Source organism: Anthonomus grandis, chromosome 4, assembly GCF_022605725.1.
Source record: "Anthonomus grandis grandis chromosome 4, icAntGran1.3, whole genome shotgun sequence".
NCBI classification, from domain to species: Eukaryota; Metazoa; Arthropoda; class Insecta; order Coleoptera; family Curculionidae; genus Anthonomus; species Anthonomus grandis.
The window spans coordinates 25,179,661-25,203,553 of NC_065549.1; the positions used below are offsets into that span (position 1 = coordinate 25,179,661).

At 31.1% G+C, this 23,893-nt stretch overlaps 1 protein-coding gene across 1 annotated transcript in view; it reads right to left on the reverse strand.

Moving 5' to 3' along the window:
* Positions 1-23,139, reverse strand: part of LOC126735620 (uncharacterized) — a 113,745-nt gene extending 90,606 nt beyond the window's left edge. The window contains exons 1-2 of the mRNA XM_050439677.1: positions 22,974-23,139; positions 4,864-5,219 (exon numbers count right to left, since the gene is read on the reverse strand). Of these exons, the coding sequence (XP_050295634.1) occupies positions 4,864-5,202 (339 nt within the window). The 5' untranslated portion in view covers positions 5,203-5,219; positions 22,974-23,139. The remainder of the gene's footprint in view (positions 1-4,863; positions 5,220-22,973) is intronic.
* Positions 23,140-23,893: the final 754 nt, after the last annotated feature.

A 23,893-nucleotide genomic window follows, 5' to 3' on the forward strand; every position in this document is an offset into this window, starting at 1 on the left:
TTTTACAACGTTGGACATGGCATCTGGTTTTCATCAGATACCAATTGCTACTGATTCTATTGAAAAAACCGCTTTTGTGACCCCAGATGGCCATTATGAGTATTTGCGGATGCCCTTTGGCTTGGCCAATGCTCCCGCGGTATTCCAGCGTGCTATATCCAAGGCACTGGGTGACTTAAAAGACAAGGATGCATTAGTTTATTTAGATGACGTTTTAATTCCCTCTATAACTGTCATTGAAGGACTAGAAAAATTAGACCGTGTGTTAAAATCACTCTCTTTAGCTGGATTTTCTTTAAATCTAAAAAAAATGTAACTTTTTTCAAAATCAACTGGAATATTTGGGACAGGAAATTTCCGAAAAAGGGGTTAGACCAGGGAAGGCTAAGGTAGAAGCGCTTTTAAAAGCAGCTGATCCAAGAAATGTTAAACAAGTTAGGCAGTTTATGGGACTAGCAAACTATTTTCGCAAATTTATACCCGAGTTGTCTTCTCGTACGGCATGTATAACCAAACTAACGAAAAATAATGAAAAATTTATTTGGGGTGATGATCAAAAAAGAGCAAAAAACTATGTTTGCGCTTTCTTGAGCCAAAGGCCGTTATTATCATTTTTTGACCCAAGCTTAGAAACAGAACTTCACACCGATGCTAGCTCTGTCGGCTTCGGCGCGATACTGTTTCAGCGTCACGAAAATAAACAGTTAAAAGTAATTTCTTATTTTTCGAACCGCACCTCTAATGAGGAATCTAAATACCATTCTTATGAACTTGAAACCCTAGCTGTTTATTATGTCATTAAACATTTTCGAGTCTATTTATTGGGAATTCATTTTAAATTAATAACTGATTGTAACTCCCTTAAACTGTCAAAAAATAAAAAGGAACTTATTCCTAGAGTAGCTAGATGGTGGCTCTATTTGCAATGTTTTAATTTTGATATCGAGTATCGAAAAGGTCAATTTTTACAACATGCTGATTACTTTAGTAGAAATCCTATAGGCTTAATAGAAAAAAGTGTAGCTGTAAATACTATTGATACTGAAAATTAGTTAAGAAAAGCTCAAAATCGTGACCCAGAGACTCAAGATATTTTAGAAAAATTAAAAGATGGTAAATTGACCCACGATTATTTTTCTCAAAATGGAATTCTTTTTAGAAAAATAAACCCCAACCAGATTCCTCCTGTATATCGTGCTTTTGTCCCTAAAGGTAGCCGTCTAGGATTATTACGTTTGTTTCATGACGAACAATGCCACATCGGTCCTGATAAGACATTCGCAAAGATAAATCATTTCTTTTGGTTTCCAAAAATGGCAAAATTTGTGAAGAAATATTGTGATCATTGTCTAAAATGTTTAGTGGGTAAAGGTTACACCGGTCCCAAACATACCAAACTACATCCCAATGACAAAAAACCGATTCCTTTTCAGACAGTGCATGCTGATTGTGTGGGTCCGTTTCCTGTGTCTATCGAGGGGTTTAAACATTTATTACTCATCATTGATTCCTTTACAAAATACATTTTCTTAGTGCCGCTTAAATCCCTTTCTGGCCCCGAGACAAGTGCCGCTCTTAAATTGTATTTAAGTATGTTCAGTGTCACAAAAACTTTGATTTGTGATCGAGGCACTAATTTTACGGACAAGTCTGTAAAACAGATGTTGTTAGAATTGGGCGTACGTCAACACTTAATTGCTAAGGGTACACCTCGGGGTAATGGCCAGGTAGAAAGGTATGTGGGCACTGTTTTGAATTTATTACGCACAGAAATTGAAATTAAGTCCGAATGGTCAAAGCATGTTATAAAGTTGCAAACCACTTTAAACACGACGGTACAAAAAACTACGGGATTTTTACCAATTTATTTACTAACTGGGCTAGAAGGTAGTAATGGCGATGTACGAACCCTAACTGAGTCTCTCCCTTTAATTAATGCATCGGCGAGTTTAGAGAAAGATCGGCAACTGGCATACGAACGTATGAGAAAACAGGCGGATTATGCAAAAAGTTTATTTGACAAAACAAAAAGGCTCAATAAAGAAATCTCAATCGGCGATCTTGTCTTTCATCCGTCGGGTGACAGTCATTTAGCAAAGTTGGACAAGAAATACGAAGGTCCATTTGAAGTTATTTCTATTTTGCCGAATGACAGGTTTGAGTTAAAAAATCTGTCAACTAATCGAAAAAGAGTTATTGCTAGAGACATGATCCGAGTTTGGCCAGGCGAACTTTCAGAATGTTGAGATATATTATTACTTCTTCTGCTTGTTTATTTTAGGTAATTGGAAAATATTATTTTTTTTTGTTTTTGATATGTGGAAGCAAATTGGTTTGACAAGTTAATATTTCAGTATTTGCTTTATTTTATTTTGTGTTGGAAGCTTTTACGCTTTGCATTAGTGTTTTTATAACGTTGAAAGCTCGTACGCTTTGCGAATTATGTTGAAAGCTTTTACGCTTTGCATTAGTGTTTTTATAACGTTGAAAGCTCGTACGCTTTGCGAATTATGTTGAAAGCTTTTACGCTTTGCATTAGTGTTTTTATAACGTTGAAAGCTCGTACGCTTTGCGAATTATGTTGAAAGCTTTTACGCTTTGCATTAGTGTTTTTATGACGTTGAAAGCTCGTACGCTTTGCGAACTATGTTGAAAGCCTTTACGCTTTGCATTAGTGTTTTTATGACGTTGAAAGCTCGTACGCTTTGCGAATTATGCTGAAACAATACAAATCAATCAAACCAGATGTATTCAGAGCAATTTTAAAAGAAATGTTGAAAGCTTTTACGCTTTGCGAATTATGTTGAAAGCCTTAACGCTTTACAATGTTTGAATTACGTTAAGAGCTTATGCTTCACACTGATGTTGCTATAACATTGAAAGCTTTCACGCTATGTTAAAAAGAAATTTTTATTAAAAAGGAATTTGAAAAAGAATGTTAAAAAGAAAGACGAAGTTCTTGTATTTTTGTGTCATATAATATGCTTCCACACTAAATAGTTTAAACCAAAATAACTTTGGCAAAATTTGGCTGGCGTTTGTTTTGTTGTTCCAGGTTAACATTGGATTTTTGTTTCAATTCGAGAACGAATTGAGTGTCAGGATTGGCCGTGTGAGAATATATTCCGTGCCAGACCAGCTAGATCGATCGAAACTCAATTGGGCCTTCATGAAATCGTCACCCGAGCCATTACCTTTATTTATTTGACATTATGGGACACTTTATGATGACGATTTATGGATGCGGAGTGTTGTTGTTAGTTTTAAGTTTTAAGTAAGAGTTTTGCTATTAAAAAGAAAAGGGAATATTCGAATTTTAGACAGCGTCTGCGACGCATTATTTCTGAAGAGAAATTTGTTCTGTTTTATTTTAAGATTTTTCGTTTTATTAAATCATAATTTAATTAAAACTCGGTGTTTTCTTACATGCCTATTTAAAATTTCCAAACCAGTATTTTTTGCATTTACTTTATTTTTTTAAATAGCACCTTATTATCAGCAACTAATTTTGAAATGCAGTTTTTCAGAAATACAGTCAGTATATAATTTAAATATTACTGAACACTAAAACTGTACAAGATGTCATGTATTGTATCATGTGACTTAGTTTTATCTTCTTATGGGCTTATTTATCAGCCGATTTAAAAAATAATCATATTAAATTATTGAGAAAAAAAAATCATTTTAACATTGCTTGTTCCTAATAAAGTTATGTATATTAAAAAAAAATTAAGTAAATGCCAAAATTACTGGTTTGGACATTTTAAGTAAGCATCTAAAAGACTAAAGTCATAAAATGCAATGGAAATCTATTTTTTTCGTGTTTACTTAATTAAAAATTAAAACTTTCAACGCATTCATGCCATCCTATTTTTAAATTTAAAAAATTGTTTTTTTTTCCTATGATTATAAAACAAAAAAAAGCAAATGCAGTATCATTGTTCTCAGAATATCATTTTCTATAGAAATACGTAATAATATACCAAGTGTCTTGTTTAAAATAAGAAAGTTAGTAGCACTTCCGGTTCAGCAAGTGACGGAAAACAACGAAATTTATCAGAAGATGCTCTTTTAACAATTTCAGCAATAAACCAAATTTATTTGTTTATCTTGAAGAGTGAATTAGTTGTGTCACCCGATATATTGTTCCAGTAAAGCTGAATAAAATTAAAATGGTTTTATCATTTTAGCAAAACACTTATTACCACACATACATCTTTCGCCTATTAAAACTTTCTATAATTAAACATTTCTTTTTAAACTTCGGTTTAGTAAAATGGTATAAACATTTTTTATTCAAGATTTGCCATTTTTATTTATCAAAGTTCAAGTACAAATACTATACTCGAGAGGTTGTTTGTAGAGTAATTATTTTTTGAAATAATGCATTTCAATGAAATTAAAATCATGATCACTACAAGATAATGATTTTTAACGTACACGCGTCTGTTATATAAATAAAATAATATTTTCTTTCTATCTTTTGCTTTCAAATTCTGAAAAATGATCATTTTGATTATAATTTAATTTTTAAAATAGCTATTACTTTGACGCGGGTATTACTTACGGGTGTTGATGCAAAATATATATTTTCTTTCAAAGTTTAGGACTTAATAATTCTTATAATAAGTACACCCTCTAGTAATGAAGATGCAAACCCAAAAATTAATTTATTATGTAATGATTAATTTCTTGATACATATGTTAAAAAAAGCCAAACAGGAAAATATAAAAGCTTGTTAAAAAAATCGCCTTTTAAATATTTATTGATGTGTTCTAACTTTCAGGAAATAACTGCTACTTTCTGTAGCTCTAATAATAATTAGCTTGCATACAAATTTTTACATTAGTATTATAACTAACCTGATTATCTAAGTTATCGACGTCATCTGAATTACCTATTTCGGCTCCTATAACTTTACCTATATGGGCGATGCTGTCTGTCATATCAATTTGAGCACCTACAGGTTCTCCTGTTTGAGTAAGGGTCTTAGTACTTTCTAAGTGATTACTTGAAAAACTATCGGTGAGTTGTATCACTAATGGAGTCTCACTTTGCAGTAATTTGTCTGCCTTATTAAACAAATTTTGTTTTTGTATTTCGTTTATTGGTTCAGCTCTTGTTATTTCTGAAGATTGTAATATGAACAAAGTAGTAGTATTTTCATCTATTTCACTTACTAAGTCGTAGTCGGGAGTCATTGTTATATTTTCTAAAGCTAAAACAAAATATATATTAGTTATAATAAAAAATATTTATACTATATTAAATTGCATTAAGAAGGGTAAGAGGGAATGACCTTCGACGAGCCTATGACAATTCAGATTAAAAGTTAAAGGTATATTTCGATACGATATACTGTTTTTTATAATTATTAAATTAAATATGTAAAAATTTGTGAATCTTTTGTCAGTTAAATAAATCACCCCAGGGGACTAATGCCATATTATTATTTTTAGTTTGTAATATCTAATCTTCCTCTTTATATGTAATAAAAATGGCTGATTACAACCTTCGTTACTAATTTTATTACATAATTACCATTTTTAAGTTGTAAACCAAACTTTTTTTTAAACGGTAGAAAAGGCAAATTTTTTTGTCTACAAATATACAAAGTGATCATGTTACAAACTTCTAGGGTAGATAAAAAAGTGTTAAAAAAAAGAAGAAAAGTTCGTATTTACATGGGTCCGGAAATGCTTCCTCAGGGAGCTAGATTTCTTTGAAGACAAATTTAAAAACTATACCTAGTTTTTGTTTTATAGCTTCGAAACTAATTTAGCTATCACAACTAATTTTGAGACAAAAGTTATTATTAGTATGTTTATCCTTTTTGATCTATTAAACAAAAACTATTTCAACCAGGCGCGTGCAAACCCAGGGGAGTGAGAGATTGGGTAAATTTAACCCTATTTCGCTAAACATTCATTTTCTGCCGGTGTGGGCAGAAAATGAATCAGGTTATGATGTTCTTATGCATTTTGCATAAAAAAGTGCTCTCAGTAAAAATCGCTAAATATCACCGTTCTTGTGAAAATTGATTTAAAGCAAGTATAATAAGGAACAAAAATCAAATACTTAAAAAATGAAATCTGTGCCGTAAATTAAAAAAAAACTGTCTGAAAAATGTGATTAATATTTGAATCTTTTTACGGGTTATGGCTTGTTTATACTCTAGGACTGTATTAAGAAAATTTAATTGAATTTATTTATGAGTGATATGTATAATGATTTTATTCCATTTTAAATATGAAATTTCATACGGGTTGAAAGAATTTTTGATATAGTAGATATAAGTTTATGTAATTTTTAAAATTGTTATGTAATTTGTAAAATTTAACACACTATTGTAAGACGTTCAGCAGAAAGTTAGAAGCTCAATCCTGATTCATTGTCGAACCCTGTCACCATGCAGTATCGCTTTTCGGCAAAAGAAACTGAAAGAATTAGATAAAGATAAAGATAAAGGAAAGGGGAACATTATCAAACCCGATTAAAGTATTAAATTCGAAAAAAGGCAGCAAAAAAACTGCTTTCATTTTTATGAAGTCAAATTAATTTTTTTGAAAAAATTCGGTAATTTTAGATTTTTTCATGGTTAATTAGAGAGCGTTCTAGCTTTATAAATTTGTTATTAGAAATAAAGAGATGGAAACAAGATATGGGTACATGGTGGATGGATGAAAAGATGGATGGATGAAAAGGATACATCCTTTTCTTAAAATTGGATTACCACCATTTTTGGGATGAAAAAAGTAATTTTCTTAAAAATTTTCCGATTAACTACACCCTATTCAAAACTAGCTTGCACCCCTAGCCTTATGAAAATACACTTTGGAATAGTTTCTTTATGAATTTTATGGGACCTTTTTTGAATAATAATATTTAATTATCATTGACTCATATAGCAAATGGCTAGCAGTTTATAAAACAAACAAAACAGATGCTAGAAATATCAAAGATATTTATTAATTTATTTACATTATATTAAACTCGATATTTGGATTTACTTTTTTTAATTTAAAAATTACCTAAAAACTAATAGGATTAAATAATTGCTTGAAATTCCGGAACATCACCAAAGTAATCATCAGGTGAAGTAGTTATTATGTAAAAATGTTTAAAGCTGTTTTAAAGAAAGCTATTTTTAATCATGGATAAAAAAAATGTAAATCAATTTTTGGCACAATACACTTATTTGATTATCGCAATGCACCTCATGCTAGTACCGGGATTAGTACTATACAAATTATACTTCAGCGTAAAGTAAACAATAAATTTGATTTATTAATTTCTAATTCTAAGAAAATCTTGAAGGAAAAAACAGAGAAGAAATTAAAAAAATTGAGGATCAAGTTTTTTAAGAGATTATAGACAACCCGAACCACTAATTTAGCCAGAGAGTAAAATAATAGCACAGATCAGTGATTTTTGATATATCGGGTGACACAGAAAAGAGGGAACACTTAATAACTTTTTTACTTTTTAAGATAAATAAATGAAATTTGGTAGATCGATAAAGTAATTATAAGAGCATCTTTTGACATATTCTATTGTTTTCCATCACTTCCGGTTTAACAAGAAGTGACACCAACTTTTTTATTTTAAATGGGACACTTAATATATTATTACGTATTTCGATAGAAAATAATATTATATATATATAATAAAACAATATTACTCTATTTGCTACTTTTTGTTTTATATTCATAAAAAAAAACATTTTTTTAAATTTTAAAATAGAGTGCCATGAATGCGTTCAAATTTTTAATTTTTAATTAAGTTATCACGGAAAAATAGTTTTCATTGCATTTGATGATCTTTTAACACTCCTCAAGATAGTACTTGATCAGAATTTTTTCGTTTTCAACAACAGGTGTTTTAGACAAGTTACTGGACTAGAAATGGGGTCTTGCCTCTCTCCTCTTCTGAGTGAGATTTTTATGCACCATTTGGAGAAAAGGATTGTCAATGGGAAGTTTGGTGCTTTTCTCGCTGTATATAGGAGATACGTGGATGATATTTTTGTGGTATGGAATGGAAATGATCTAGAATTGGCGGATTTCCTCATTTCTATAAACTCTCTTTACGCAAATATCTCGTTTACCATTAAAGAAGAAAGAGATGGAAGGTTGCCTTTTTTTGATGTGCTTGTTTCAAAAAATACCAACAAATTTGAATTTGAGATTTATCGCAAACCCACCACTACGGACAATGTCATCCAATACTCCTCAAACTCCCCTTATTCCTACAAATTTGCCTCTTTTAATTCCATTTTCTATCGCCTTTTCAACATCCCCCTTTCTAGAGAAGCTTTCCTTGATGAACTAAATATAATTAAACATATTGCTTTTAATAATGGTTTTTCCACTTGATATAATTAATCGCCTTTATTCTAAATTCTATAATAAATACAAACTCACTTACAACTTAATCCGATCCATCTTAATAATGAAAATAGTCACCTTTTTAGATCAATATCATTTTTTGGTAATAGTTCTTTTTAGCTTGCAAATTTTTTCAAGTCTAGAAATATCACAATTGCTTTTAAAACTACAAACAGTTTAAAAAGACAGCTAGTTAGTACATTAGATAAGGCAGATTTCTTTTCAAAATCAGGGGTATATTCATTAAGATGTAATGACTGTAATGCTATTTACATAGGACAATCGGGAAGAAAAATTTCCACCAGAATAAAGGAACATACAAGTTTGGTGGACGGGTACAGGGATACTGACATGATTGAAACTAAATCGGCGTTTGCAAATCATTTATTGGCCTCTTTACATGGTTTTTCTTTAACTCAGGGAGCGGATATTTTGCATGAGTGCTCAAAAGGCAAAAAACTGGACTAAAGCTAAGAAGAGTCCTGTCCTTGTGTGTGTGTGAACGATATTTTCACGTTTGAACCTCACCTCATTTATAACAACCTCTCTGAAAGAATTTAAAAAGTCTTTTCCTTTTCAATTTTATATATTTTTGGTTTTTATTGTTAAGATTGTTTAGTTATATTCACACTTATTAATATAGTTCGGATTGTTTCAAATGTTTGATTATGTTACTTGGTGGCCTATGGGTTAGACGCTTACCTGTGAATCTAAAGGTTGCTGGATCGTTCCCCACTGGTGACATTTTACATTTTTACTTTTTTATTTTTTATTTTTTAAGCATACATTTATATCTATGGTTGGAATTGTTAACTTAACCTAGCTTTTCTTTTGTTGTTAGTTATAATGTGATCTGTGTAGGTCTAGGTAATGAGTTTTATCATAATTTATAAGCGTTATTTTTGTGAAAAATATCTTAATGTATTTTTTAGGCCTGATAATGCTCCGATAGGAGCGAAACACGTGTAGCTTTCAAAAAAATTATATGGATTTGATGAGACCGTGACTTTGTGTTCTTACCTTTGTTTTGTTTTCGTTTGGTCTCAGAGAAAAATGGATGATACGTTTCTATTCATTACATTTTATGACTTAAATCTTTTACACGCCTATTTAAAATATCCAAATCATTAAGTTTATCATTTACATTATTTGTTTAAGTAGCACATTATTGGGAACAACCACTTTTGAAATGCAATTCCTTTCTCCCAATAATTTGATATGATTTTTTTTAATCCGTTGATAAATAAGCCCATAAGAAGAAAAAAACTAAGTTACATAAATAAACACATTTAGTGAATAAAAATAACTTAGAAAGCCTTGATTTCTTAAATAGGCTGCCTTTTCACGCGTTCTATTAGAGAAAAAATTTTTTTTTGAATGATTGTTGATGGTTATTATTAAATTATTTGATTAAATTAAGGGTGGCTTCTGGCAAAATAGGGGTATCCGGGGTTTAAAATTGCCTCCAGCTAGCCCAAGAGAGTGGTGTGGGTAAACTTTACTAAATATGTATTTATAAGCGCCACCTGCTTTACTACCCTCGTGCAGTGATACTCTTAAAATCTTACCTTAATATGGCTCTGAATGTGACCCCGAACCGAAAGCAGGAAATATCTCTAGATAGTTTAAACCACACCTAATTTAGGTCCGCAAAAGGAAGTATTTAAAAGTAATCCGTAAATTCGGCTTTAGTATATTGACAAATAACCTAACCTCTAATTATCAAAGTTACAAAATATGTGAATGTGTCAAATGCTAAATAAAGAAATGGGTATTGGCTAAATAAAGAAATGGCTATATATTTGTGTTCTGTGGGTATTGGGTATTATCAAATGAAATTTATAAGTTTTAAAATTCACTAGAGTTTATAAAAGCAATTTATAAAAGATAAATTAAATAACAACCGGCGGTTTATGGTTAAATAAATATGGTACAACTTATACTATACCTCGCATATACGTATATACTCAGTTCCCAACAAAGATTATAGCAACAAGGTGCCTCAAAAATTAAAGTAAACCAGTAAATATATATGCGATAAATTATTCAATTAGTACTAATTATGGCGAAAATAATGTGTGTGGCCTTTGTTTTACACTTCTAAATGGCTATTACTCTGTGATACCTGTGGTCCTTGTTCTTGTCGTGGTTGACGACTAGACGGCCATGGGGCTTATCTGGTGTGTCTCAGGAAGGACAGTGTCTGCTGTGGTAGTTGGACAAAGTGATTCAGCCAGTACTACACTCTGTGATGAATTTCAAGATATCCAGAAGAAGCTCAAGTGTGTTCGATGGGGCTCAGACCATCAAATCCTTCACAATATCAGTGATGAATTGAACAAATAGATGAAGAAGTCCAAGTGGTACTTATAAGGGGACAAATAGGAAAAGAAGAAGAAAGAGAAAAATACCTAAAAATGAAACTACATGTGAGAAACTGAACCGAGGAATTTCTAAGGTGAGCAAAATAATTTTTTATTAAAATTTCACTTTAAAAAGTTGGATGCTTTTATAAACTTTAAATTAAAATAAAATAAATGCAAATATTAAATGAGCTATAAGAAAAATTATAAGAATAAGTTGACCATGTGCCATGTGCAACTTACCTCGGTTGGAATGTAGCCTTTCTTTGGAATTTTTATGACAAAATAACACAGAAAACCTTAAAAACTCTTTAGTCTGTTTCTTTAAAGCTGCCCTCGGCAAAACTTTATTTAACTCACAAAAAAAAAATTAGACGTAGATAAGGTATTTCCTTTGTAAATCCGCTCAAAGCGAAACCAGCTGAAGTCTTCAACTCTCAGCTGAAAAATGACCCATTAACCCAAATCTGTCGAAATGGATCCCCTCCAGATTTTACCATGTTTACCAAGTCATCTGTCAACATTGGAATCTTACTGAAAATAAAGACAATTTCCTGAAATAAGTACTACTGTAAGTATATACCAGCGACAATAAAACTTGAAAGAGTTTTTTTTAACTATTTTATTGAAATGAAGATTCACTACATTTTTCCTACAATAAAATTAGGTGAAAAGAAAGAGCAGCAAATTCTGCTCAACTGACTATTGCAGACATCACACATAATAGTCATTAAGTCTCATTCTAATTTTCAGATCGGCATTGGCCAAGGCAACCGAAAGAAATACCTCACAACTCGTAACCTGTACAACCTCACAATGCAAGATCAAGGTACCAACAATATCGACCTAGTCAAGATTATGCTTTAATATGAACTTGATTCCTAACAAGTAGTTACTGCTATAAAACAAAATATACATATATCTATCCATTAATGTCTATTTTCTGTTCTGGTATATTTATACATTTATTTGCCATTTAAATACATTTGCAATAAATTGGTTATTTTCTAAACTGATCAACATTTTATAATTATTGAAACCTATAAAATTATGGTTGATTTTTCTATGGAGATTACCCTTTCTTATAAGCCCAAACCCTGTTTGCTTTCGACTTTTATAACCACTAATCTAAGACTTTGATAAATGAAAGAAGCTTTATTAAATTATATTAAAATATTTCAAATTTGAATACATTGAGTTAAAGTGTTATGCTCACAAAAAAAAACTATAACAGTTCTTCATTTATTTTTCAATTGACACAATACATGACATCTTGTTAAGCGCAATTATTATTTGTTAAGTAAATGTTTGCTTTCGACTTTTATAACCACTAATCTAAGACTTTGATAAATGAAAGAAGCTTTATTAAATTATATTAAAATATTTCAAATTTGAATACATTGAGTTAAAGTGTTATGCTCACAAAAAAAAACTATAACAGTTCTTCATTTATTTTTCAATTGACACAATACATGACATCTTGTTAAGCGAAATTATTATTTGTTAAGTAAATGCCAAAATTAATGGTTTAGACAGTTTAAATAGGGGTGTAAAAGATTTAAGGTATAAAACGCCATGAAAATTATTTTTCCGTGATTACTTGATTAAAAATTAAAACTTTAAACGCATTCATGGCACCCTATTTTAAAATTTTAAAAAATTATTTTTTCTATGAGTATAAAACAAGTAGAAAATACAGTATTACTGTTTTCAGAATCTTATTTTTTATCGAAATACGTAATAATATACCAAATGTACCATATAAAATAAGAAAGTTAGTGTCACTGCCTGTTAAATCGGAACTGATGGAAGACAATAGAATATGTAAAAAGATGCTCTTATAACTATTCTATCAATATACCAAATTTCATTTGTTTACCTTAAAAAGTAAAAAAGTTATTGAGTGTTTCCTTTTTTCTGTATCACTCGGTATAAAAACACCGAAGAAGCTAAAATATAGACGTCACTTAAACCAATTAAAGGCATCAATTTTAGATTTTTATAAACATGCTGCATTAGAAGAAAATTTGGCTGAAGATTTACCACCAACTTTTAGGAAGATTTAAAGTTTACTTTTACATAATTAAAGCTTCAACATAATTTGTGCCCTAGAAAGAAAATCAAAGATTTTCTGTGTAATGTGTAGATGTGGATTAATTATAAATTGTTTATACGATATTTAAATTGAAATTATGTAAATTGACATTCAGCAACTTAGTTAGTTTTTTCTCTATATTTACCGGGTGAGACAGAAAAAACTTGTTACTTTTCAAGATAAACAAATAAAATTTGGTACATCGAGAGAATATATATAAGAGCATCTTTTGACATATTCTATTGTTTTCCATCACTTCTGGTTTAACAGGAAATGACACTAACTTTCCTATTTTAAATGGGACACTTGGTATATTATTACGTTTTTCGATAAAAAATAATATTCTGAAAACAAGGGTACTCTGTTTGCTACTTTTTGTTTCATACTCATAGAAATTTTTTTTTTTTTAAATTTTAAAATAGGGTGCCATGAATGCGTTGAAAGTTTTAATTTTTAATCAAGTTATCACGCAAAAATAGTTTTCATTGCATTTTATGACTTAAATCTTTTACACGCCTATTTAAACTGTCCAAACCATTAATTTTGGCATTTACTTTATTTTTTTAAATAGCACATTATTGGGAACAACCACTTTTGAAATGCGGTTTCTTTTTCCCAATAATTTGATATGATTATCTTTTAAATCGGTTGATAAATAAGCCCATAAGGAGAAAAAACTAAGTCACATAAGTAAACGCATTTAATAAATAAAAATAGCATAGAAGGTTTTGATTTTTTGAACAGACTGCGTTTTGACCCATTGTTCATTATTTTACAATTATTGACATAATACATGACATCTTGTTAAGCGCAATTATTATTTGTTATTTAAATAAATTTGCTAACATTTGAAATGTTTAGCAATGAAGAAAAAGTTGATATGCCGTACACTATAATTCCGCGCATACGTACTGTGTGGTCGTTTTGTAACAATTGTTCGTTTTGTAACATTTTGTTTGTTACAATATATGTAAAAAGTTTTGTATTTAAATAATTTATAAACCTCATATTTTTTCTGTTTATTTACCTTTTGTGTGTACCTATGTTATGTTATAAAAGATTTAAGTCATAAAATGTAATGAAAACTATTTTTTTGTAATAACTTGATTAAAAATTAAAACTTTCAACGCATTCATGGCACCCTATTTTAAAATTAAAAAAAAATATTTTTTTTTCTATGAGCATAAAACAAAAAGTATTTAAAATATATATAATAAATATATACATAATCAAATAGAGTACCTTTGTTTTCAGAATATTATTTTCTATCGAAATACGTAATAATATACCAAGTGTCCCATTTAAAATAAGAAAGTTAGTGTCATTTCCTGTTAAACCAGGAATGATGGAAAAAGATGCTCTTATAACTATTATGTCGATATGCCAAATTTCATTTGTTTATCTTGAAAAGTAAAAAAGTTATTAAGTGTTCCCTCTTTTCTGTGTCACCGGTATATTTTGCATTTAGTGGGGATGGTAAAGACGGTGAATGATTCAGCACTGTAAAGAGAAAATGAGCATTTTCTTGGTTTATTGTATATTATAAATTCGGCCCATATGGTGGTGTAAAATTTCATTTGATTTGATTACTATCTAGAAATTCTTTGAAATTATCACCACAAGATAATTCTTTAATGGTTCTCTTTCAGTCGCGTTCAGCCAATAACACCTCTACAAAAGGACAAAGCGCTCCAAAAAATTTTGCTCGTGACGTCACGCGTTTGGGCCATGCACTTCGGGTTGCTTTTCGGGTGAATTCAGCTGTTGACGCTGCAGTTGTTCGTCCGCCGAAGGCTGCCTGCAACGCTGCCAGATTTTGCAGATTGACGTGAACGTTAGGATGCTCTATTACTATCTTAAAATAATTAAATCTATATCTTTAACTCATCTTACTTTACAACTTAGTTAAAAAAAAGAGTGCATCCTTATTTCTCTTTTTATAATTTAAACTTCCATTTTTTCAAATTTTATCATTTATCTACTTAATACCTTGTTACTTGCCAATAGGAGTTCTTTCTATATAAATCTGACAACTGCGCATCTACTAGTTGTGCCACCTGATGAAACGAGAGGTTATGTTGTTTATATTTATGTTCTGTGGTTGCCGGTATTTCTGACGAGATCCGCAGTAAACCTTAGCTCATTTTGTGTTTTTTTCTAAAATTGGAACTGTTTATTTCCGCGAAATGTGTATGTTACGTTTATGTAAAGTCTTCGTGTACTTTTAAATCGCAAAATCGTATTTTCGGACTAGAAAAATCCTCGGAAAAACCGGTTCTCCGGCGCGCCGCGGATTTATTTGTTTATATCAGACTTTAATACTTTAGTTCGTGTTTAATTTAATGTTTTTCTCCTAGTTCGGCTTGTAGTTAATACCAGAGTGTAAATATGCCTCAAAAGTGTTGTGTTCCGGGTTGTAACGGAAACTATAAAAACGGACCTAAAGTGCATGTCTTCGGTTTTCCTAAGGATATAAATCTAAGGCGAAAATGGGTAAAGCCAAGTAAAGATGAAAGGTTTAAAAATATTGACGAGTTGAAGTTAGCAAAGCCCTTGAATTAAGCAAAATTGACTTTGGCGAGCATGAGAAACAAAATCATTTTGACAGTTTTGAAGAGTTTATTGAAAAATTTTCTGCTTTTAAACTACCGAAAGATTGGTTTACTGCTCACAGTGAGTCTCAAGACAGCAAGAAGCTAACAATTTTTAAAATTGAATACACACCTGGTCCATGCATTAATTGGGCAATTGTTTTTAATTTTAATTTAAATGTTGAAACTTTTTTATATAGCAAGCCAGTTTGTGTTTTAACAGCAAAATTTAAAACTCCATATACTTCCCATAGTTTAGATGATTTATATGCAATACTTGAAGCAATAGACCTTACTATTATTACCCTGCCTTTGGAGGAAAATGTTACCAATAATGACAACCCTGAATGTGACTTAAATCCAAATACTGCTACCGAGACTGCTACCAATACCCTTGGCAATACTATTCTCGATCATGTCAAACCATCAAATGACATAAATAAAATAAAACGTGTGTTCGATTTTGTGTCAAACATACTAAAAAGTTTTAAAAACATTGAAGAGAACAAAATAGTGCATGCTTTAGATTTTATTTGTGACCAATTAGCTTTGATTACAACTGCAAAGGAAATGTACAGATATTCAAGTATGTAGTACAATAATTTTGACTTCTATAATCTATACTATTAGTCCTCATGCGTACAAGTATTTAAGAGATTATGGATCCCTAATTTTACCACATCGTCAAACTATAATGGGTATTTGTAACAAACACATGACCGATCCCCACATAGATGAAAAAAAAGTGTTTTTAACTTATGCCCGAAATGTGTTTAGTTTACTAAAGGATCATGAGAGATTTGTGACACTACTTTTTGATGAAATTCATATTGACCCTTACATGGACTATAAAAGTGGTAATATCACTGGAACATGTCAATAATAAGTCTCTAGCTTCCTCGGCATTTACTTTTATGATTACCAGTGTGTGTTCCAGCTTTAAGGAAGTAGTTCACATAGCTCCCATCTCCAAAATTACATCAGACATACTTCATAATTTTATTAAGACAATTATTGAAAATTTAGAGGAGATTGGATGGGTACATAGTTTTTTGTGTTATAAGTGATAATAATGCCATTAACGGGAAAGCCATGAGTCATTTTTCAACTGCAGACCAAATAAGCATTGTTTATCCTCATTCCATAGATAATCAGAGACCATTTTATTTTACCTATTTGACACAGTTCACTTACTTAAATGTGTATTTAATAATTGGCTTAACTCTAAACCAGACCAAAAATTAAATTTTCCTGATTTTGACACTTCGAAGAAAAAAATGTGCTTCTTTTTCTGCAATTAAAAAATTACATGAACTGGAATATGATAAGCTTTTTAAGCTTTTAAAGTCAATATATGTATTTATGTGTATATAATAACATTTTTTACTACTTGATGGTATAAAAAAATTATTATAAATACCTAAATACAAATGTTGAATTTTGGTGCAGATGTAGGGGAGTTGGGACTCTGCATTAAATAATACACCATAATATTTAACCTGACATTCAACCAGAACTAAAACATACCTTTGAATGTTTCCTGAACTCTATTCTATTCCTAGCATTTTTTAAAATAAGCCAAATATTGAGATATTAGCATATGAAATCCCTTGGTTTTTAAAAATCGGTGGCCCACATCGATGACGTCACGCGCCAAGCACTAAGGCCTTGTCTTTGAGTGGGTGTTGGTTCAGCGCCCACAAAGTTAATGCAAATGCCTCTTCGAGAGATAAATCTTTTGAAGCAGTTAAGGAATGACTCAGAGACAAATCAGCAGCTAGTTCAAAATGTGCTGCTTTCGTTGTAAAGCATACAAAAATATATGCAAAGTCCACACCAGTGGCGAAAAAAGAAAGTCTTTGTGGGGTCACTCTATATTATGGTAACTCTCCCATTTTATTTTGCAGGGGTGTGGGATTAGATCGGAAACACGTTACGCATTTGCGAATGACCTTTTGCACAATATGACACCATTAATACGCCAAAAATTTGTCCGTATTGCAGATGAAGTTGTTTGAGCACCTGCATGTAAGAGCCGCAAATGCTCATACAGAACAATTAAGGTTGTGAAATAGGAGTTACTGGGTACTGAAATAGGATGTTTGCCATTAAAATTCAATTCTGAATACTTTAAACGACTTCCGACTCTCATTACATCTTCAGGGTCAATGAAAGTGTTGATACGAGATAGTTTGCTTTTTCGTTTCGAGTTTGATGTTTTAATATTTTTTATTTCGTCAAAAAAGTAATGATTTTGGATCATTCTACATAGTAAAAAGGTTGCATTATTAAGCTCTATTTTCTACAATGGATCCGAGAAACGAGTGTTTTTTCTGTACTTTTGGAATTATCGATAAATCTTAAACAAAATCCTGTCGTTCTCTGAAGTCTAGAGAATGATCAAAAATTATCAATGAAAGTAACATGTTTGGATACAGTTAAAACCGTTTGACATTTTTCTTTAAGTTCTGGAATAATAGTTGTTGGCTTAGAGGATAAATTAGGGCATTCCTGCTTATCGCATTTTAAATAATCGGGACCAAACCACCAAAGTTTGCATTCTTTTAGTTTGTTTAGTGATCCATGCTACTGGAAATTACATCAGAAGGATTATATTGAGATGGTACATGTCACCACTGATTGGCAGAGGTTGTTTGTTTAATTTCTGATATCCTATTAGCGACAAACGTGTTTAATTGATTAGTTTTTAGGGCTAGCCATCAAAGAACTATACTAGAATCTGTCCAGAAATATGAATATGTAAGGTTTATGTGCTTTATTGACTCTAGTACTTTACAAGATAACCTGGTAAGAAGCAATACTTTACATAACTCCAGACGCGATAATGATGGAGTTTTCAGAGGTGCTAGTCTGGACGCATATGAGACGGACTATGATATCACCTAAATTGTTGGAGGACTCAAGATAACAAGCACCATAAGCCTTTTGTGAGGCGTCACTAAATCCGTGAAATTCCACTGAGTCATAGTTCGTGCATAGAAGCAATCTGGGAATTTTAATTTTAGCCAATATTATTAATTAATTTTAATTATAGCTAATTTGCTCACAAAAGCTTCTCCATGTATAATGTAGATCCATTGGAATGCTTTCATCTCAACCTAGACCTAGTTGCCATAACTTTTGTAAGATGATCTTAGCCTTTATAATGGTTGAACCGACAAGTTGAGCCATTGGATTAAAAATCTGGGCAGTGATTGCTAAAATAGATCTTTTAGTTACTGGATTGATGTCAGGAAGTGAAATGGTATATTGAACATTATCTCCTTTAGAATCCCACGTTATTCGAAGAGTTATAGTATTGTCGTCTTCTACGAGAATCTTTTGACCTGAGACCGAATTTGAAATATGGTCAAGGATTTGATTGTCACTGGCAACCCATTTTCTTAAGTTGAAACCCGCAGATTTTGATCAACTTCCTTTATAAGAGTTTTACACTCTTTTACAGTGTCTGAGCCACAAAGCCTGTCATCCACGTAAAATGATGACAAAATTTTATCACATGCATGAGGAAATTGAGCTTGATTTTCTATAGCTACCTTCTGCAAACAACGAATTGCTAAGTATGCTGCACGAGCTGTGCCGAAGGTTACAGTGTTAAGTTGATATTCTGGTAATGGTTCAGAGGGGCAAAACGCCAGAGAATTTTTTTTAAATATCTTTGGTTTTCCTGAATCAGGACAGATTGGTACGTTTTTTCGATATCAACACGAAATCAAACACGACACGAAATTTGGTTGTCGCGCTTGACTCCTTAAAGACGGCATGGTGTGGAAGGTAAAAGTCGTTATTGGCATAATTTAATTAATAAGGCACGAGAGACATATAATTGAGGTCAATATACTCTTTGATAAAGTCAGTATATTTAATTTTAAGGAGAGAATTACCAATGAGTTTTTTCTTCAGATTATAAAATGTTTAATTATAAATGAATTGATTAACAATGATATTATCCAACCTATTTGGTTTTTTAGAGAACAGCATTATTACCTTGTATTTTTATTTGTCCCACTCTTAACAAATTCCAAAAAATTGACGCTCCTATTAGAAAATCAATGGAACCATTTTGATTGAAATACTCATCTGCAAGGTTAATATTCTTGGGTATTTGTAAATTTAATACCTTGAAGGAGATCTGACAGATTTTTTGTAATTTTGTCGATGATAAGACATCCAATATTTTCCATTTAAAATGCATTTATGCTGGATTTTATGTTGATGTTGGTACTTTTATAAATGTTAGTCACACTATTTCCAAAACCTTCAACTGAATGTTTTAGGTTCAAGGAAGTAAGTCCAAGTTGTTTAAATAGGGATTTTGAAATAAAATTCAATTGGGAACCACTGTCAAGCAAGGCACTGCACATGTGAGGATTACCATGCTTATCCTGAACCAAAACACAAGCTGTGGGTAATAAAATACATTGAGTTTCAGCTGATGAGGCTCTGTTGGTGATAGATAAAACTTTAGACCCAGGGCTCTGTATTTCATCTGAGGATTTTTGGAGTGGTATAATTTACCAAACAGATAAAAAACTTAATATCCGATAGTGTATGTACGGCTTAACAAGAATTCCACCGTCGCGCGATGTTCGTTCGATGTTCTCGGCTTGATCCACTATGCTCCCAGAGAAAAACAAACCACCAAAGTGGTTTGTTTTTCTCTGGTGCTCCCTATGTGACGTAGGCGCCCATATTCGTTCACATTCACATACACGTTCGATCAGTCTAGCCAATCAAACCAATGATGACTTCTTCAATCTGCTTACGGACGCCGCGGCTATGGCAAGCCAAAATCGTCCTTATGTACTTGGCGACAAAGGCGGCCTTGGCGCTTGGCAACAAGAATGGGATTTTTTCCGGTAGACGCTTTGCTTACATGTGGTGACGTGTATATTTTTTTTTTCGATTTATTTTATTGAAAAAGATTATAAATGGATATGTAGACAGCTTAGAATTTACCTTAATAGCTGTACTTAGGACCGAATTGTGATGTGATGTGAAAGAGAGGGGTTCTACATTAGTAAAGAGGGCGCGCTGAGCGCTTACAATAAAGGAGATCGTACGCTTAAGGATTATTATTTATGCAACGACGGAACACACTTCTTTTAAAGCCATAGAAAAAAAGCTGCTTATTTCTATATATCTTGTAACATTAAATCCCAAATTATTAAACCGTCTATAATAGACATTTAGATTCTTTGAAGCTAGGGCTCTTTGAACCTTTAAAAACTAGTTTTTGTTTTATCTAATTTAATAGTTTAATCAGGTTTAATAATGTTCCCCTTTAATTTATCAGCGATTTCTTGAAAAACGCTTACTTATGTCAAAAAAATACAAGAGATAAAAATTTTATATTTTTTTCATGGGTAACCAGATGGTGTTAGTTGATTTTTAAATTTCTTATGTGAAATACAAGATACAGGCCATCAGAAGGGTAAGCTCCCCTGAATTCTCCCCTATAATTGGATTTACATTATTTTTGGAACGGAAAATAAAAAGAGCACCCAAAAAAACGAGGATATGCAAATTTTCCGAAGAATTGATGCTTAATTGTAGCTACGGTTCAAGTAATTGATTTTCTTCAGGCAATTTGCACGGGCTGTAGCTCCGAGGGGAAGCATTTTACGATACATGTTTATAGAAAAAAAACTCTTGTTTTAACTCCAACAATGCGCTCTGAAAATATCTGCACCAAATTTTGTAACACACTGTATAGATATGTCTTATTTGCTACGAAAGTATTCACCAATGCTTTATTGTCTCAGTAATGTAAAGAATCTACCATAAAGGTAATCATAAATTTTTTTTAAACGAATTATTATATATCTAACTCTTGATCTAATTGACTTTTCGGCGTCAGAGAGAGTCCGCGAAGCATAAGTGGTTGTCACCAGAAGGGTAACTATGAGAAATAACAGTCCCTAATGCATATGAACTTACGTCATGAGCCAAAGTTGCTGGTGAATTATATTAAAGATGTATAGTGTACCAGCATATTTGGCAAAGCTTATTCTATTTTTATTTCATCATAAGTTACATCAACTTTTTCTTTACAAAGTACCTGCATAAGATTTAAAGTAGATTTTTTAATAGAAATTTTTTTAAATATTTTCTTATGATTTACTTCTGAAATTACTGAAATAGGAGAGCCTGTATCGATTGCCATACAAATTAATTTATTTGCTATATTTATATTTATTTTTAAAGGTTTTGCCTGCTCAGGATTAATGTTAAACAAGTTTAGCTTCCTATCAGAGTCAAGAGAACTTATCTTCCTATCTTAGAACATGAAAGACTAGAATTAGTGCGGGTATACACGATTCGGTTTCAACGATTGCACGCATGGGATATACGCGATATTCGTGTAAACGTTTTAGTTAAACCATATTGATTATAAATAGTAAATAGTAAACAAAAACAACTTTATTTTGTGTACTGCATTCTCATTTCTTACATAATATTCATTTATAAATAATCATATTTCCTAATCTCTTGCATTTATTTCTTGTGTTTGTAGTTCCTATAATTTCGTTTATTTGTACATTATTTAGGATCTATGTTTTGTTGTTTTGAAAGAATTTTTGGTTACATTAATTTAATTGTCCATGATGACCAACTGTATTTGTAATGCTGATATTGCTAAGCCAAGAATAAGACTTATGTGACTAAATTTAGACTTTATTTTTATTATTTTTTAAGGATGTTTTGGCATTTCAAATAACCAGTTAACCAAAAATGAAAAACTACTAGGTAACTACATATATATCTTTAGCCTCACGAAAAAGTAGCACACTGTTGCAATAATCCCATTTCGTTAACCGTGTATAGGGGCTCACACGAAGTTTAAAAATATTATTGTCATTGAATATTATAAGATGAAAATAGAAATGGTCATATAAATGAGGAGCTAGTTATTTATTCATTCACCATGTTTTTTTTTAATTTATTCAATTTTAAGAAAAAAAATTATTATTACGGCAACATATGCATATTGATTTTTATGTTTTTAGAGCTACATTAAATCTACTACTTTAGCTCTAAGAGCTACTTTAGAACGACGAGCTTTGGGAAAAAATCCGGTTGTGTGATCAAAAGAAATGGTATTTATTTAACCTGTATCACTAATTGATATGGTCAAAAGAAAGACACGTTTCTGTAAAAAACATATCTATAAAAATTCTATAGAACGATAATTTTAATAAAATTCTTGGTAAACTTAGTCTTAATTAAGAAAAAAACTTTTGGCATTCATGAGGAAATAAATACCACGTGACAGTAATTTCCATGGTTCCTACTAGAACGTATTATTAAAAAAATATATAATATTAATTGTATTTTTAAATTTTGATATTTTTATTGCAAGTTAGCACATGGATTCCCGCACTCAAGTCCTGAGTTAGTCAGACCTATACATCTTTATAATTTATTAATAAACTAAAATATTTAATTAATAAGTTTAAAATCATTACAATTTAACACATTAAAGAGGTAATAATATGAATAAAAATTACTTACACTCAATATAGTCTCCTTGTCTTTTCTTTAAATAAATTGGTATATCTTCACTATCATCCTGATTATTCCGTTTCTTATTTCTAAACTGATTATCCTTATTATTGTATTGTATTTTTGGCTTATACCGACTATCTTCCTTAATATTATTTTCTACTGGAAATTTTGCTAAATGATCTCTAAAAAACGGAAGGACTTTTCACCTTCTGAATGTACTTTTTTTGTACTTTTACTAACGCCCTTTTTATTTTTTTGCCAAAATCTTGTCTTTATTAAACCACTTAACTCTTTATTGTACCTATTAATTTTGTGAGCAAATGCCACTTTATCTACAAGATTAGTATTGTCTAGAGATTTCTTTTTTCGTTTTCTTTTTCTAGCATTAGCTATATTATTAAATATATTCTGAATCTCTTTTACGATCATAAGATCTTTTTTAAGCTTCTTAAGCTTTTCCTTGGTAAGTTCCGTCTTCGGGGATATTTTTTCTTGAATATTTTTATTAAGTTGCTGCTCTACATGTTTAGACTGACCAGGAGCTTCAGATGTAACGACTGGTTCTGACACTTGAATAGATGGAGTACCGAAATTCACTTGTGCTCGAATTTCATCTTTATTTATGGTTTGTCCGGAGTTATGATTAAAATCTTTAAGATTCCCGACCATTTTATCAATTTCATCATTACATTTACTTGATTTGCAATGTACATTTTGTTTATTTTCAACGATCTAAAAATCAAAGTTTTGTAATAAATTTAAGTTTAAAGCTTTTAGACCGATTACTCTTTTATCAATAGTAAAAAATGAAGAAAATAAATAGGAAATAACTGTTATTAACCAACTATTCTCGTACCAACAAAAATGCAAGAGGCATTGAAAATCGTGATGCACTCCGATAAGTGCGCCAACAGTACAAAATCTAA